This window comes from Cervus elaphus, chromosome 5 (assembly GCF_910594005.1).
Source record: "Cervus elaphus chromosome 5, mCerEla1.1, whole genome shotgun sequence".
Taxonomy (NCBI): domain Eukaryota; kingdom Metazoa; phylum Chordata; class Mammalia; order Artiodactyla; family Cervidae; genus Cervus; species Cervus elaphus.
The window spans coordinates 91,274,282-91,289,971 of record NC_057819.1 but is presented as its reverse complement, the minus strand read 5'-3'; the positions used below and the strand labels follow the sequence as shown (position 1 = coordinate 91,289,971).

Genomic DNA, 15,690 nt, shown 5'->3' with positions numbered 1-15,690 from the left:
ATGCAGCAGCGGAAGACCCTCTTCCAGGAAAGAAGGGTGGGCTCCTCCCCGGCCTATCTGGTGCCCCTCCTGGCAGGGCTCAGCCTCTCCAAACCCGCAGCTGCCCCTGCCTCTGGCAGGCACCCCAAAGATGCCCAGAGAGACACAGTCCGCCCCACGCTGCCATGTGCTTCTCTGTGCTCTGGAGCAGGTGGCTCTACCAGCAGAGGCCCTGGGCTTCCTGCGGGCAGAGATGGGGCGTGAGGGTCTCCCCTGGAGCTGGTCCCTCTGCTCCTGGGCCCACCGGGTCCCACACCGGCTCTCCTACGGACTCGCCCAGGTCCACACCCGGGGCCCTGGGAGCTGCAGAGAGGGTCCAGGCACTGGGGTGGGGCAGCCTCTTGGCTGAGACCCTGGCTGCTGCTTGGCATGGAGTGGGAGTCAGGGCTGCTGGGGAGCGGCAGGGGTTTTTGCCTCAGGTAAGGGTCACCTAGACAGCAGTGGCCCCTTTCCAATCCCACCCACTGACCCATGGTCCTGGGTGGGTCTCCTTCCCCCTACCCACGCCTGGGTCCCCAGTGACATAGCAGGAGCCAGCTTGGTTGAGGGGGCTGCGTGGTCTCAGGGGGCCCAGGCCCTCTGCCCAGATTGTGGTGCCCGGCTGCCTCATTGGGGTGGTTTCCCAGGTGGAAGGGGCTCGGGGTGGGGGAGGGTGCCTCCACTGGCTGGGGTCCCACGTCACCTCTTAGCTGGACCCCCGGTGAGCACAGGCAGCAGGAAGAAAGTCTGTGATGGACTAACCACATCTGCCGGGGCTCAGGAGGGCCATCGCAGCCTGTCTGCTGTCCTCTGGGCAGAGTGATCTCTTAAGGTCAGGGGTCAGGCCACTCTGCTCCCCTGACTGAGGGAGGGCGGCCTCCTCAGAGGGGGTTCCCGGTACTCTCCCAGCGGTCTGGGGTGCTCCCCCAGCGCATAGGCTGAGTCTGAACCCCAGTCTCCCCAAAGCCCCTGCAGCCAGACAGGCCTCCCCCTCCCCGCCGGGCAGCTCACGCATAGACATGCATGCCCCCCCACCCCCAGGCAACTGATGCACAGACATGCATCCCCCCCACCCCCCACCCCCAGGCAACTGATGCACAGACATGCATCCCCCCCACCCCAGGCAACTGATGCACAGACTTGCATCCCCCCCACCCCCCACCCTCAGGCAACTCATGCACAGACATGCATCCCCCCCAACCCCCACCCCCAGGCAACTGATGCACAGACATGCATCCCCCCACCCCCAGGCAGCTTATGCACAGACATGCATCCCCCCCACCCCCCACCCCCAGGCAGCTGATGCACAGACATGCATCCCCCCACCCCCAGGCAGCCGATGCACAGACATGCATCCCCCCCACCCCCACCCCCAGGCAGCCGATGCACAGACATGCATCCCCCCCACCCCCACCCCCAGGCAGCCGATGCACAGACATGCATCCCCCCCACCCCCACCCCCAGGCAGCTCATGCACAGCAGCAACTTCAGCAGCAGCAACGGCAGCACCGAGGACCTGTTCCGGGACAGCATCGACTCCTGTGACAACGACATCACAGAGAAGGTGTGCCAGGGTGGCCGTGGGCAGACGGGACTCACCACACGTGCCCCCTGGGATGAGGTTGGGGTGCTCCGAGCTACTGCCTGGGGATGTGGGAGACCCGGGAGTTGGGGGCAGGCAGCCCCGATCACCTGGACACATCCGCCCCAGCCCAACATGACTCCTCTTCACACACCATCCGTGGGGGCCCTGGCCTCAGTCCCACCATCGTTAGGTTCTCTGTCCCGTGGACTCAAAGGTTTTCTCCACCACCCCACTATGGTAGGTGAGCTTCCTGGAAAAAAAGGTGACAGAGCTGGAGAATGACAGCCTGACCAACGGGGACCTGAAGAGCAAGCTGAAGCAGGAAAACACACAGCTGGTGCACAGGTCAGGCCCGGCCTTGGCTGCGACGGCCCCAGGGGAAGTCGGGGCGAGGGTGACCTGCAGTCCTTCCAGCTCGGAGGGCCTGTGATATGTCAGCGCCTTGCTGTGGGCCCTGCCCGTGTTGGGCGCCCAGGAGGGCAGGTCTTTGGGGGACAGGGAGACAGGCAGAGCTTGACCTCGGCCCTCCAGGTCGGCAGCCCCAGCTCAGGTCAAAGGTGGAAGTTGGGACCCATTTCCTGTCTCTGTCCTGAATGAGAGCCTGGCTCCATTCTGGGGGACGAGCTTTACAGAGGGAGAGGCTGGTGGGAGTCAGGGGCTGCCACCTGTGGGAGGGGTCCAGGCATTGCTGCGCCCTCCGCCTGACAGAGGCCCACTGAACAAGACTTGATGAGATGGTGCGTGTAGAGTGTAATCCTTCTGAAACTTGGTAAACTGATCCCCACCCAGGGTCTGGTCCTCAACCTTGAAGGGCTCAAAGATGGGTCCTCTTGTGCAGCCCGGAGGGTCAGCCTCACGGAGGGTCATGTCCCAAAGTGGTACACCATCTAGGCCACCCGTCACAGGGTTAGAAGGTCCACAGTGGTGCCAGGCCTTCCCCGGCTCTGGCATGCTCTCCACCAGCCAGTACGTGCCCATGTTTGCAGTCAAGGTGCCCGGTGAGCTGAACTGTTGATCAGAGACATCCCGGGCCGGAAGGGAGGGAGCGAAAAGAGGAGGCGAGGCCTGAGGGCTGTTTGATCCTGCTGCGGTGAGGCCGGCCGTCTCCGTGCCACCCTGGGAGACCCGCTTCTCCCCTCTGGACCCCTCAGTGGCGTGTGTGGCTGGCCCGCTTCTCCTTAGCTGCCACAGGGTCCCCCGTTCATCCCTCAGTAGAGCTGCCTGTCCACAGTCAGGGTGTCGGTGACGTGGGGTCCGGGGCTCCCCTTGGTCGCAGCCTAGGTTGAGGGGAGGAGGGTGAGGCCACGAGAGCTGGCCCTGCACTGGGGCCCACGCGCCTCTCTGCAGGGTGCACGAGCTGGAGGAGATGGTGAAGGATCAGGAGACCACGGCCGAGCAGGCCCTGGAGGAGGAGGCGCGGCGCCACCGCGAGGCCTACAGCAAGCTGGAGCGCGAGCGCGGCACGGAGATCGAGCTGCTCACCACCAGGTGGGCCCCTCTGATGACCCCTCGCACCCGGTCTCTCCCCTGTGGGCAGACGCAGTCCCATTATTTAGGCCCCCGGGGAGGCCTCCGATCCTAACTGTTCTTTTGATACCTGAACGCCTGGGCGTGTTCTCTAGGAAACAGGTAAAAGAATGTTCAAAGTAACATTTTTCGTTGTAGGTCCAACTGGAAGTGATGCTTTATCTATCAATTAGAGACTAGGTTAAGGAAATACACACACACAGAGGTCTTGGGCTGGGTCTGCTGTCCAGGCTTGGAGCGCCCCCTGCTGTCGGGTCCTCCCCGCCCCTGAACCCTAGGGCACCCTGACCCAGGGACCCAGGGACAGAGGCTGCACAGGGCCAACCCTGGGCCTCGGCCACAGCTGTTTGCAGTGGAGGCAGGCAGGGGAGGACGACCCGGGGCCGTGGCTTGGTCACTCAGTAGCTCCGTGACATTGGACGTTCTCTGTCTCTTCCTGGGCCTCAGTATCCATCCATCAGCCTCCCCGTAGAGTGAGTGGGAAGGCAGACGGGCTGCGGCACAGCTGAACACTGCACTTAGGTGAGGGCTCTGAGGATGTCCGAGGCCCTCCCCCGACCCAGGCCAGGGGCCCCCCCAAGGCCCCTGACACAAAGGATGGCTGCCTCCCCTTCTCCTCAAGCCCCCTGCTGCCCCAGGCTCTGAGCTGAGCCTTGGCGAGTCTGCCCGGCCCAGCTTGGGGTAGAGGGTGCGGTGGGAGGTGGTCTCTCACCTTGCACCTCATGGGCACAGTCAAGCAGGCCCAAAGGGAACCGGGCGGGCGAGACCTCCTTGCAGTCAGACACCCCACTGCCACCAATTTCCCTTAATTGTCCATTCATGTTCTAGAAGCTGTTGTTTCGCACCTGTTTCTTAATGAGCCTGGTCCCTCATTCAGCATTACATCCTCTGCCTGCTCCTGACAGCTGGCTGATGGGCTGGCTGAGAGGCGGCTGGGATGCAGGTGGAAGAAGACGGTGGGTGTGCGGGCCAGGGCCAAGGCCAGAGCCCAGAAAGCCGGCCCTCCTGAGAGCCGGCCCGGAGCCCTGCCCTCTACCTGACTCCAGGGGGCGCTGTTCCCTCAGATGCTGTGTGCGTCACGTGAGGCGGCCTCCTTAGAGGCAGGTGCGGGGCAGGTCTGAGTTCCCCTCAAGCCCTGGAGAGGGAGTCTTTTCTCCTGGGGAGCCCAGAGGACAGTTGGGGCCAAGAAGCCCTCCGTCCAAGGAGGACATGACAGCGGGAAGGAGAGGGAATGCCCTACTGGAAATGGCCCAGCACCATCCCAGGGCCACTGGCTGAGGACCCAACTCACCTGCCCCTCTTCTCGGGTCACATAAAACTGACCTGGACAGTCCATTGTGAACATTAACACAGAGGGTTAGATGGTCAGAACCACTGCCCGTGGTCAGAGAACACGCGAAGGGAAGAGCCCCAGGGGAGGACGAAAACCAAGCATGGTGCATTCGTTGCCTTCGAACTGTGGATCCTCACAGGAGGGCCCTGCCATGGACCCCACAGGAAGACTCTCCATTTAGCAGAAAAATACCATGGCTGCGTCTGCCCCCGCGGGGTGTTTCAGGCCCTAAGCATGTATGTACAAAGAACCTCATGCCCTTATTCATTCACAAGTGAGTTTTTCCTTTTATTCGAAGATGATAATTCAGGATCTTTATCATTTTGCCTTGAATGACAGGGAGCTCAAAGCCATACTACCATTTGAACAATTATTCATGTTCTCTCTCTTTCTTTCATTTTCTGATATCTTCCCTCCTCCAGGGAGCAGAGAATTGCTGCAGACTGTCAGGTTGTCAGATAATCTCCATTTCTGACATTCTTCTCCCTCTCCTGTCCCCAGGGTGCAGCAATTAGAGGAAGAAAACACCGAGCTTAGAACGACGGTGACTCGGCTCAAGTCACAGACAGAGAAGCTGGATGAGGTGAGCGTTAGGTTCAGGCATTGCTCAGACTTGGATCTTGAGCTGAATCCACAGAGAGGCCGTGTTGGCCATCACTGGCCTTTTAGTTTCTAGTTTCTGAAATTCTCATTGCCCTAGCCAAAAAAAAGGGGGGGGCGGGAACAAATACAAATAGTTTGTCTTTGCATATTTCTGATTTTCCACATGTTGCACAGTGAATACATTTCTTTATATTATGGGGGAAAATGAGGAGAAAGAGGCCAGCCTCGATTTGGACTCTTACCTTCTATTCAAGTCCATCTGGCGTCATGGAAGGACTGTGGAGACCTGAGGCTTTTCTTGCTGCAGCGCTAGAATTAGGGGATGTAGCTGTTTCTTTAATTCATGCCTCCGAGGGCTCTGTCCAGGGGGCTGGTCTGATTGTCCATTTGTCAAGTTGCCTGCCCCAGGCCCCCAGGGAAGCCCGCCCCCCAGAGTACAGCGGGTCCCCTGGGAACTCTCCCCCTGCCCCGGCCTCCCCGGCTGCAGGAGCGGCAGCGCATGTCCGACCGGCTGGAGGACACGAGCCTGCGGCTCAAGGATGAGATGGACCTGTACAAGCGCATGATGGACAAGTTGCGGCACAACCGCCTGGAGTTCCAGAAGGAGCGGGAGGCGACGCAGGAGGTGGGTCGGCGGGCTCCAGGGCGCCCCACCCCACCACCCCACCACCCCCCACCTCATCCATGCTCCTGCCAACCGGCCTCTTTCCCCCGCAGCTCATCGAGGACTTGCGGAAGGAGCTGGAGCACCTGCAGATGTACAAGCTGGACTGCGAGCGGCCGGGCAGGGGCCGCAGCTCGTCCTCCAGCCTCGGCGAGTTCAACGCCAGAGCCCGAGAGGTCGAGTTGGAGCATGAGGTCAAGCGGCTCAAGCAGGTAGGCCCCGGGAGCCCCCGTCCCAGGGAATGAGGTGTCCAGGTCCCCTTGGGGTGTGTCTCCTTTGCAGGCCCGAGCGCTGGAGCGCCTCCTTCCCCCGTGTAACTGCCTGCTTCTCCCGACACCTCGATCATCAAGAGTCCATTTCAGAGGGTTCCTGGACACTCTCCTGTGACTGGGGAGCCCTTGGGGGTGGGGGAAGCGGGATCAGGAGGGGCGGTGACCCAGCAGGGGCCTGAGGGTGCTCAGAGACCCTGCAGAATAAATTACCCCCGTGGGGCAGCTCCCCGAGGTTCATGTCCCACGACAGTCCTAAACCCCAGCCCTTCTCAGCCACAAGGGGGCGCCCGGGGTCCCAGATGTGAGCCGTTAGGAGCCTTGAGGCAAAAGCTACAGCGGGGGCTGGTCACCTGGGTCCGGGCAGGATGGTACTGCTCTGGCTGCACGCAGGAGCCAAGAGGCCTCTGGAAAGAACTCCCCAGAGCAGGACTTCTGAGCCCGACTGCAGGAGGAGCCAAGGAGATCAGCTGACCTGCCACCCCAGGGCCCAGAGCATCACTTTCCCTGTCCAAGGGCCAGTGTTGGAGGAGCCACTGAGTGGGCAGTGTCTTCCGGGGCCCTTCTTCCGGCTGACCCACCCCCAGGGAAGAAGGGGTGGTCTGGAGCCATGTTTCTCTCTGGAAACCTGGCTCTCTGAGCAGGGCTATAACTCCTCCTCAGAACCCCAAGACCCCTCAGGACCCAGCCCTTCTCGCCCTGGCATCCGGCAGAGGCCTGGTCATCCATGGGTGTCCTGAACTGGCCGGTGACACATACTCGGGGGGAAGGAGGTGGGTTGTGGGGGAGGTCAGGAGGCCACGGATGCAGAGAAGCGGGTCCCGGTGGGAGTCAGACTTGCCTGTGTCCCCCTCTGCAGGAGAATCACAAGCTCCGAGATCAGAATGACGACTTGAATGGACAGATCCTGAGCCTCAGCCTCTACGAAGCCAAGAACCTCTTTGCCACCCAGACCAAAGCCCAGTCCCTGGCAGCGGAAATAGACACAGCCTCTCGCGATGAGGTAAGGTGCCCACACGCTCTCGTCGTGGAGTGTGGCCCCTTGCCGGTGAGTCCTGCCCCGGGGCAGGAAAAGCAGGCCAGGGCCTGGCCCCCTGTGAGTCCCCATCTGCAGTGACCCCAAGTGATGTGGCAGAGCAGTGACAGGGGAAGCCTGCAGGCAGAGTTAAACCTGCTCCAATTTCCTGTACGTGGTGGGAGGAGAGTGGGGTTTGGAGCAGGGCGGAGTTTGAGTTCGCTAGGTCGCGTGCCGGAATGGCCTGTTGATGTCATCGGTGTGTGATCCAGGAGAGGCCAGATGTCCCCTGGACCCAAGCCAGCAGGAGAAGGATACTAGTATTTTGGGGGGCACCTGCTTGCAGTATGTCTTCATTTAATCTTCTGAGAACGCGAAGGTTTTCTGAACTTTCATGTCACAGATCGGGAGACCAGGATCACCCAAGATCACCCAGCTTACGGAGAGAGAGGAACCCAGGTCCCTAGCACCAAAGCTCACTCTTTCTGCCCCACTGGGGTATGGTTATGAGAGATCAGGCCTCCGAGATACCCAGGTTAGATTTCAACAAGAGTCACCAAACCCCTTTACCCCGTGCTGGGGGCACACAGCCAGGAGCTGGCCCCTGGCCTTGAGGAGTGCCCACGTGAGCCTGGCAGCAGCCTCTAGCCTGCTGGCAGAGGTGCAGCCCATGGACATGGCAGGAGTCGACCTGAGAAGGACAGCGGCAGGGCTGGGGGTGGCAAGAGGAAACAGCGGGCAGTCTTAGGGTCTTGGGACATTAGGTGTCACTCCTGATTATACATGCCTCTGGCCAAGCATTCTCTGCCTTTAGCAAAACTATCGCACACGTTTGGGCACCCCCCCAACGGGCCAGTGATACAGGCCTCTCTGGGGGTGTGGCCTGCACCTCTGCACCTTTCCCCCTGCCCGGGTGTGACACCAGAGACTGGTGCCCAGGCTCCAAGGCTGGTTTTGTTGGGACACTGGCTCTGCCACACCCCGGCCCCCTGCCCGCCCTCTGACCTTGCTTTCTCGTTCCCTCCAGCTCATGGAAGCCCTCAAGGAGCAGGAGGAGATCAACTTCCGGCTGAGGCAGTACATGGACAAGATCATCCTTGCCATCCTGGACCACAATCCCTCCATCCTCGAGATCAAACACTGAGACGAGGGTTGCTGGCTGCAGAGCAGCCGCAGGACCCCCGGACCCCAGGATTCAGGGGCAGAACCCCGCCCCAGGATGCAGCCCGGGCCGGGCCTCCCACGCACACTGTAAATGTGTCTCTGGCCACCGCTGTGTAACGTGTACTGGTGTGGATGTGGGGAGGCCGTGCGCACAGCACAGCGTGAGCCTGGGCAGCCGTGGCGCCGTCTGCGCCATCAGCCGTCCTTGTGTTTTGCGGTCCCTTTGCGAGGGGCAGAGGGTCGTGGAGGTGGGCGGGGGCGAGGTCAGCCGTCAGGAGTTACTGTAATGACGAGAGCTAGAAGCAGCTTGCGTTTCAGATACTGGACAAAATGATTCTACCTCTGGGGACAAGGATTGAAAAGCATTCTAGTGCGACAGGCCCTTTGACCCCCATCCCTGTTTCCCCCTGGGAGCCGGGGCAAAGTGACACCCTTTTCCAGGAGCTTGAACGCCTCATCAACCTCTTCGGCCACCTTTCAGGCCCAGGTGCTTGAGTTCGGAGAGAAGGAAGGAGGTGGTGGGGGGCGACATGTCGGGGGTCCTCAGGAGCCCCTCCTGCAGCCAGCAGCCCCCCGTGAGGCTCGCGCACAGTGTATCCAAAGGATTCAGGCTTGCAGAGGAGCTGGAGGTGCGGGGGTTGGGGATGGGGGGCAGCCGTCATCCTGGGGGATCTTGGCATTTTGAGAGTTCTCCGTCAACCTGCCCATTCCTGCTTACCTACCTCTCCTTTTCTGTCTTGGTTTTGTCTTTTAAGACCATGAAAAATAAGCGGCATTCACTTGGGTGTACATGAAGGACTAAAAGAAAAGGGAAGGGGGTGGGGACAGTCTAGGGCACGTGCTGGCGTTGGGCAACCAAAGACACGGTCTCATTCCTGTCGGCCTCCTTCCCAGGGGCTGCCTTGTAGGAGAGGAGCGTGGATGGACCCTCTCAACAGCCCCCAGGGACTGGGAGTGGGCCTTGCTCACCTGTCCCTGGCCACAGCCTTAGGTTTGGGTTTTCAGAATCCATGCTCTTGGTTTGGCTCTGCCGGACAGTGAGGCCCTTCTGTCCCAGCCTCTAGAAACACGCCTGTACTCATGTCTTAGCCAAGAGAACAAATGCTATGCTGGTGTGAGAGACAGTTGGGGAAGTTGCAGGGAAACCTTAGTCTTCCATGCTGGTGGTGGTGTTTGGTGGTTTAGTCGCTCGGTTGTGTCCAACTCCTTGCAGCCCCGTGGACTGTAACTCACCAGGCTCCTCTGTCCATGGGATTCTCCATGAATCCAACCTACTGGAGTGGGTTGCTATTTCCTCCTCCAGGGCATCTTCCTGACCCAGGGATCAAATCCACGCCTCCTGTCTCGGCAGGCAGATTCTTTTACCACTGAGCCACCTGGGAAGCCCAGTTACAGATTTTAAGGGAAGAAAAAGAAGGTCAAAAGACATAGCTATGACCAGGCCATGGCTGTAACTGAACCACAACAGAAACAATAAATCAGTACAGACTCCCAGTTCCGTTTCAAAGGTAAAGAAGGATCAGCCTGGTGACACAGTGGAAATTCACCCTCTGGATCTTTCACGTGATCTTTTGTTCTAGGCGGCTGGGAGCAGATATGGTACTCTTCTTTTGAGTTTTCCAGTTTGTCTCAATTTTGTGTGGCTTCTGAACCATTTCCTTAATCCAAATACAGATAAATGCGCATAGTCTTATTTCCAACATACCCCCCCCCCCCCCCGCCACCCCGCGCGCGCCACACCCCTGCCATTTGTTTCCTTCAGCACTTGTCGTGTGAAAGAGAAGGCTTGGGCACGCTGGGGACACATGTGTGCAGAGGAGAGAGGGCTGGGAGGGTGAGCGGGGACCTGGGGACTGAGGTGTGTTCCCACTGACAGAGCAGGGCTGCAGCCAGGACTGGTCTTCATCCGGTTCCAGTCACTCGCGTTGTATTTTGCGACTTCTGTTTGAGCATGTGCATGGATCTGATCCAGGACTTTGGGGCCACCCGCACCAGGAAGATGAGGACAGGGGGTCAGTCTCCTGGGAGTCTCTCAACCCCTCAGGACACTGGTCTCCTTGGGGCCCCCAGGGGTCTAAGCAGAAGCGGCAGTGGAAGGAAGGCATGGGGAGTGGGTCTCTTGAGAGTTTTTGCTAAGAGGAAGGAACGGCATGAATCTAGACCGGAAAGCTGATGACTCACGCTGCGGCTTGGGTCTGGGTTTTATATGGGAAGGCATCCTGCAGAGAGGCCAGCCGGATCCGGGTCCTGGTCCATGGGCAGGGTGGGGGGGGGGCTTGCCCTGGGGGAGGAGCGTTTTATGGGTGACAGTGTACATGCTCTTTAGCCTCACTGATGTGGAATTCCAGGGAAGGCCACAGAGGCCTGAGTTTATAACAGAGTCAGAATGTGGCAAGGAGTCTCCGCCCAGGGGAAAGCGGGTGGAGAAAGCTGTGAGCCTGAAGGGGGTGCCACGGGAGCTGACTCCCCCCAGGAAGCGCTGGTTGGAATATCGCCTCTGGACCTGGTCTGAGAACCTGGCTGACTTTAAAATTGAGACTGAGTTCTATTTAACACACACCCCAAGTTAAATCCAGCCTTCTTCAGCCATAATACATCCAATAGGCTTGTTCAGATCCTGTAGCTTTTTAGCCTGAAGGGAGCGATGCCACAGGGGTTCCAGGCCACAGCCCCTGTGCAGGTTCTAGAACGGGGTCCCGGGGGACAGACCCTTCTCCCCATGTGTTATCCCCTTTGCTTCCTGGTTGAAGGTTCTGCTTTTACCTCTCGGTGGTGGGGCTGCTGGAGAATATACAGGATGCCCCATGAAATGTGAATTTCAGGCAAAACAAATAACTTTCAGTAGGTGTTCCGTACAAATACTTGGGATATATTTAAAACGATAGACGTTTTAAAAATTCTGGTAACTGGGCCCTATCCCCAGAGGTTCTGATTCTGTTGTTGTGGGGTGCAGCCCAGGCATCATTGGAGTTTAAGAATTCCCCAGGTGATTATAATTCAACTGGGTGCCCCGGGTGGGTTTCATTTTTGCTAAGCCTGGCAACGCTACCAAGTAGGGGTTAGCAATGACTTGTCTGCAGGTTTTAGAGGTTGTTTCGGGATATGGGGAGGGGGTTCTACTGCAGTTTCATGTTTGACATGACCCTGGGCGGTTCTCACATTTAATCAGAACCCCAACAAAATTCGTTGAACCAGCAAGTCAATGTCTAAAAACAAATTAACTTTGAATTGCCAGAGTCAGATAAGTTATTTTAAATTTGCCGATTCTTTGAGAATTGTCAAAGAGAAATTATCCTTTATCTGTAAACTCCTAATCTGTTTCTGACCCATTAAAAACAGAGTTTGACAACCTCCCAAAGTACCCAGACCTGAAATAGTAATAGTGGTTCTCAACTTGGGCTGTGCATTGGAATCACTAGGGAGATTTTTTTCAATGCTGCTGCCTGGGCCTCCAGAAACCTGGATTCAGTTGGTGTGGGTATGGCCCAGGCACCTAACTGTTCAGAGAGCTCCCTGGGTGATGGTAGTGTGCAGCCGAGGTTGGGACTCCTAGGAGGCGGTTAGCCAGAGGCAGGGAAAACCTCTGTCAGGCTTGTTAACCTAGGTGCTAGGTAACATTGAATTCCCCTGCTGAGACGTTGGTGGCTTTTCCTTTAATGATGTCAGATGATGAGACGTTAGCAGACCCCCTCACACCCAGGAGGGGAGGCCAGATGCCTTCAGGAGTGGGTAGATCCAGCTGTTCTCAGGAGCCTGGAAAGTGAGAGTCACTCAGTCATATCCGATTCTTTGGGACCCCATGGACTATATAGTCCATGGAATTCTCCCTTTCTCCAGGGGAATCTTCCCAACCCAGAGATTGAACCCAGATCTCCCACATTGCAGGCGATTCTTTACCAGCTGAGCCACCAGCCTAGGGGTTAGCAAACCTGAGTGGGCAGGTGGGTCTCTGCCTGCTGCTCATGGAGTCGGTGGGTGGCAGGTGTTGGGATGTATCAGTCTCAGGCCCAGTGATTAAAGTGAGAGTAGAACAGAGTGGAGGTGGGTGCGAGTGCTGAAAGCAGCCTCAGAAATAGCAGCTACCCACACACAGCTGAGCCCAAGGGGATTCCCGCTTTCTGATCTGTTTTCAGAACGGGTGGATAAAGGTCACCCCAGCCCCTACCCCATTCCTCACCACACCAGCATCCCTCCCTAGCCCTGGAGGCTCCAGGCTCTAGTCTGCTGAATTCCTGGCCCAGCCAGGTCCTAGGGGTCAGGAAAGCAGGCTCTTTTGTTCCAATGAGGGACTTAGTAACAGGCAAAGGCCTGCAGGGGCCAGTGGGGCCTGGTGGACCAGGCAGAAAGTAAGCCCTCTTTTTGTGCTCCGTAGGTGTGTGGGTTTAATGTGTTAGCAAATTTATACCTAAAAGCTAATTATAGATGTGATCAGAACAGGGGATGTGTTGGGATGGTTACGGTGCCCAGGCAATCACTTTGTTCGCCTGGCAGATCTACAGCGACTCTCTTATGGACTGGGGTGGGTTGTAGACTGAGGAGGGGGCAGTGCAGAACTTCAGAACTTTCCTCTTTTGGATCTAGGGCAGCCCCTCTCCTGTGATGCTTCAGGCTGGTGAGGGGCCACCTGGGTGACTTTGAGCAAGTCCCTTCCCTCTGCTGACCTTAAGGATCTCCAAGCCCTGCCAGCCCATTCTGAGCGGGCCCACGAACGGGCAGGGAGCATGAGAGGCCGGAGCCCTGGGCCTGCCTGCCTGTCTGCCCGCCCTTCTGCCACATTCCTCTTTCTTGGGGAAACAGGCTGCCTTCTAGAAAGGTCTGTTTCTAAAAGCATAGACCCTGCGAAGCTAGATGTCACGTGACGTTGGTGCTCTGACCTCGTAGGTTTCTCTCTTCATTTTCGTTGTGACTGTAAAGGAGGGTCGTCTGCCCGGTGCCACCAGCAGTGGGTGGCTGAGATGGGCACCCCGGGGCCACCCCATCTGGGGGGTCTAGGCGCTGCAGCCTCGGGGGACGGGCTTCCTCCGGGCCCACGGCTTTGCTGTGCTGCACAGGCTGTTTTGTCTGCATGATTTGGGATCGTCGTCTTCGTGCCTTCTCCCCCCGTCACCCTGTACAGGAGTTCCCACATTTCCACTGCCCCCTTTTCTATGTCCTCTCGGTTACCCTGGCCCTGCCCGAGCCCTGCAAAGTGTACAAAGCAGCCCCTCTGTGTCCACGCGCCTCCGCCCCACGAGGCTGGCCCCCCGCACGCCGTCCCCAGGCCCTCCACCCGCTCAGCCACGCAGACTCGCTAACCTGAGACAGATGTTTCATTCCGGTCTCTAGCTTGGGGGGCCCATGGGCCCACTCAGCGCCTCATCCAGCCCGCCGCTCTTTAGGAACCCTGCACTCTAGAAAAGGCTCACTTTGTGCAAAGCAGCTTCTCCCACCAACCCCTTGACGAGTGGGTGTCAGTTCTTGTAGCCGGCAGAGCGCACCTTTCTCACTGGGGCATCGGGTCTGCAGCCACTCTGTGGGCCCCTGGGAGGATGCACCCGGGCCCCCCAGAAGAAGCTCCAGCTGCATGGCTCCCAGGGCTGGACGCCGGGCCTGGGTTCAGGGCCACCGCCATCTGCTGTCTGAACAGCTTCAGACCCCAAGCGGGCAGAAGGAAGAAGCTTCAGGCTGTGTCCCCCACCTGCCGTTAACAACCACCGAGCTCTTCCTCATCCGCCCAAGGTGCTCAGACCCGGGTGCCGTTAAATCCCCGGTGGTGTCAGGACCTCGTGTCACTGAGGCTCCCTGCTCCTTCTGCTTTCTCCGCTGGGTCTCCAGAGCCGAGAGGGATGAGCTGCACGCGGAGGCTCATCCAGGGGTTTGTCAGGTGCCTCCCTCGCATCGCGGGATTTCACCCGAGTCTTCTGCCCCTGGAGCCTCCATCCAGAAGCAGGCTTAGCTCTGGGGCTGGGGCGAGACCTCCACGTCCAGGCCCCAGCGTGAGGGGAGGGGGTTGAGGCTCCAAGGCTGAGTCCTAGGGTCCCAAGCCCTCTGCCTCCTGCCTGCTTCTGGGCCAAAAAGGAGCAGGCTTGCAGAGGCAGGCTCCCTGGGGAACTCTCGTGTACAGACCAAGATGTAAATAAACACTTTGCTTTTCTTGCCTGACTTGATGGTGTCTCCTTGCTGGAGGAGGGAGGGTGGAAGAAGGGAGGCCTGGTCTCGGAACTCCTGGGGCCAGTCTCATAGGAAGAGTGGGCCTCACCCAGGGTACCAGGTAACAGTCTCCAGGTCAGGGGCTCACCCCGCAGACCCTCCTGTGAGCCTGCTGTCCCTGGGAGAGGAGATGTGGATCCCATCATCATCCCTGGTGATGTTTGAAAGCTGTCCTCTGGGCAGCCATGTTCACTTTCTCAGCCGGGGCCTCCTAGGGTTTCAGCTTGCTCTGATCACGAGCTGGATCCTGGTGCCAGCTCCCTCTGTGTCCCCTCCTGTGCCGCCCTGGGTCCCAGGCCCACGTCCTCCACTTGAGCCTGGTTTCACACCAGGCCGCCAGCCTGAGTCCTGCCAAGCCCTGGAGGGCACTCCAGGTGAGGGGCCCAGACCCCCAGAGTCCTGCCCTCCTTGCCTGCTCCTGGTTATGCGATTCCAAGTGTTGAAGGGGCTCACAGGTCCAGCCTCTGGAGGTAAGTTGTTGGCCCAGACCCCCCACCTCCGCACACAGACCCTGGTGCCTTGGGTCTGCCCGGGTGGGTGGACGGTGCCCCTTCAATGGATTCACACGGCCTCCTGGGCTCATGGCAAAGTCATCTTCCAGCGCTGGGAGTCATGTGTTCTAGACCTTTACTCCCAACCTGCCTTTTCCTTCCTAACTAGGGTTGCCAGACTCTGCAAGTCAAAATGCAGAACACCCAGTTAAATCTGAATTTGAGATAATTTTTCAGTATAAGTATGTCCCAAGCCATACTGTTATTCGTTTATCTGAAATTCAAATGTAACTGGGCCTCCTGTATTTTTTTTTTTTTTTAGCTTTTGTGTAGCAGAGTTTTATTAAAGTCTAAAAAGGGACAGAGAAAGTTTCTGACATAGACATCGCGAGGGGGATGAAGAGTGCCCCACTCGCTGGTCTTAATCAAAGCTTTAAATGCTTTTACCAGACCCACTCCCTCAACATACCTTTTAAATGAACAAGATTAGAACTAACAATAGAAAGGTCTTACCATGCCCATTTGGGAGAATCTTTTTGCCATTAACCTAGAAGTTTTATTATCAGTGCTGTATAGTTGGAGAAGTCCTGAGACTACAGGAAAAATAAAACTGAAATCCAGAGGCAGGAGACTTAAGCCCCAAACCTGAGAACACCAGAAAACTCCTGACTACATGGAACTTTAAGTAATAAGTGACCGTCCAAAAGCCTCCATACCTACACTGAAACCAACCACCACCCAAGAGCCAATAAGTTTTAGAGCAAGACATACCACGCAAATTCTCCAGCAACGCAGGAACATAGCTCTGAACGTCAACATACAGGCTGCCCAA

General features: G+C 58.0%; 1 protein-coding gene across 4 annotated transcripts in view; it reads left to right on the top strand.

The window, feature by feature from the left end:
- RAB11FIP4 (RAB11 family interacting protein 4) overlaps positions 1 to 8,284 on the top strand; it is a 103,678-nt gene extending 95,394 nt beyond the window's left edge. For all 4 annotated transcript variants that reach the window (XM_043903115.1, XM_043903117.1, XM_043903118.1 and 1 more), the window contains 8 exons: positions 1,483 to 1,582; positions 1,845 to 1,948; positions 2,951 to 3,091; positions 4,965 to 5,046; positions 5,554 to 5,691; positions 5,784 to 5,942; positions 6,859 to 7,002; positions 8,042 to 8,284. In XM_043903115.1, the coding sequence (XP_043759050.1) occupies positions 1,483 to 1,582; positions 1,845 to 1,948; positions 2,951 to 3,091; positions 4,965 to 5,046; positions 5,554 to 5,691; positions 5,784 to 5,942; positions 6,859 to 7,002; positions 8,042 to 8,158 (985 nt within the window). In that variant the 3' untranslated portion in view covers positions 8,159 to 8,284. The remainder of the gene's footprint in view (positions 1 to 1,482; positions 1,583 to 1,844; positions 1,949 to 2,950; positions 3,092 to 4,964; positions 5,047 to 5,553; positions 5,692 to 5,783; positions 5,943 to 6,858; positions 7,003 to 8,041) is intronic.
- The last annotated feature ends 7,406 nt before the right edge of the window (positions 8,285 to 15,690 follow it).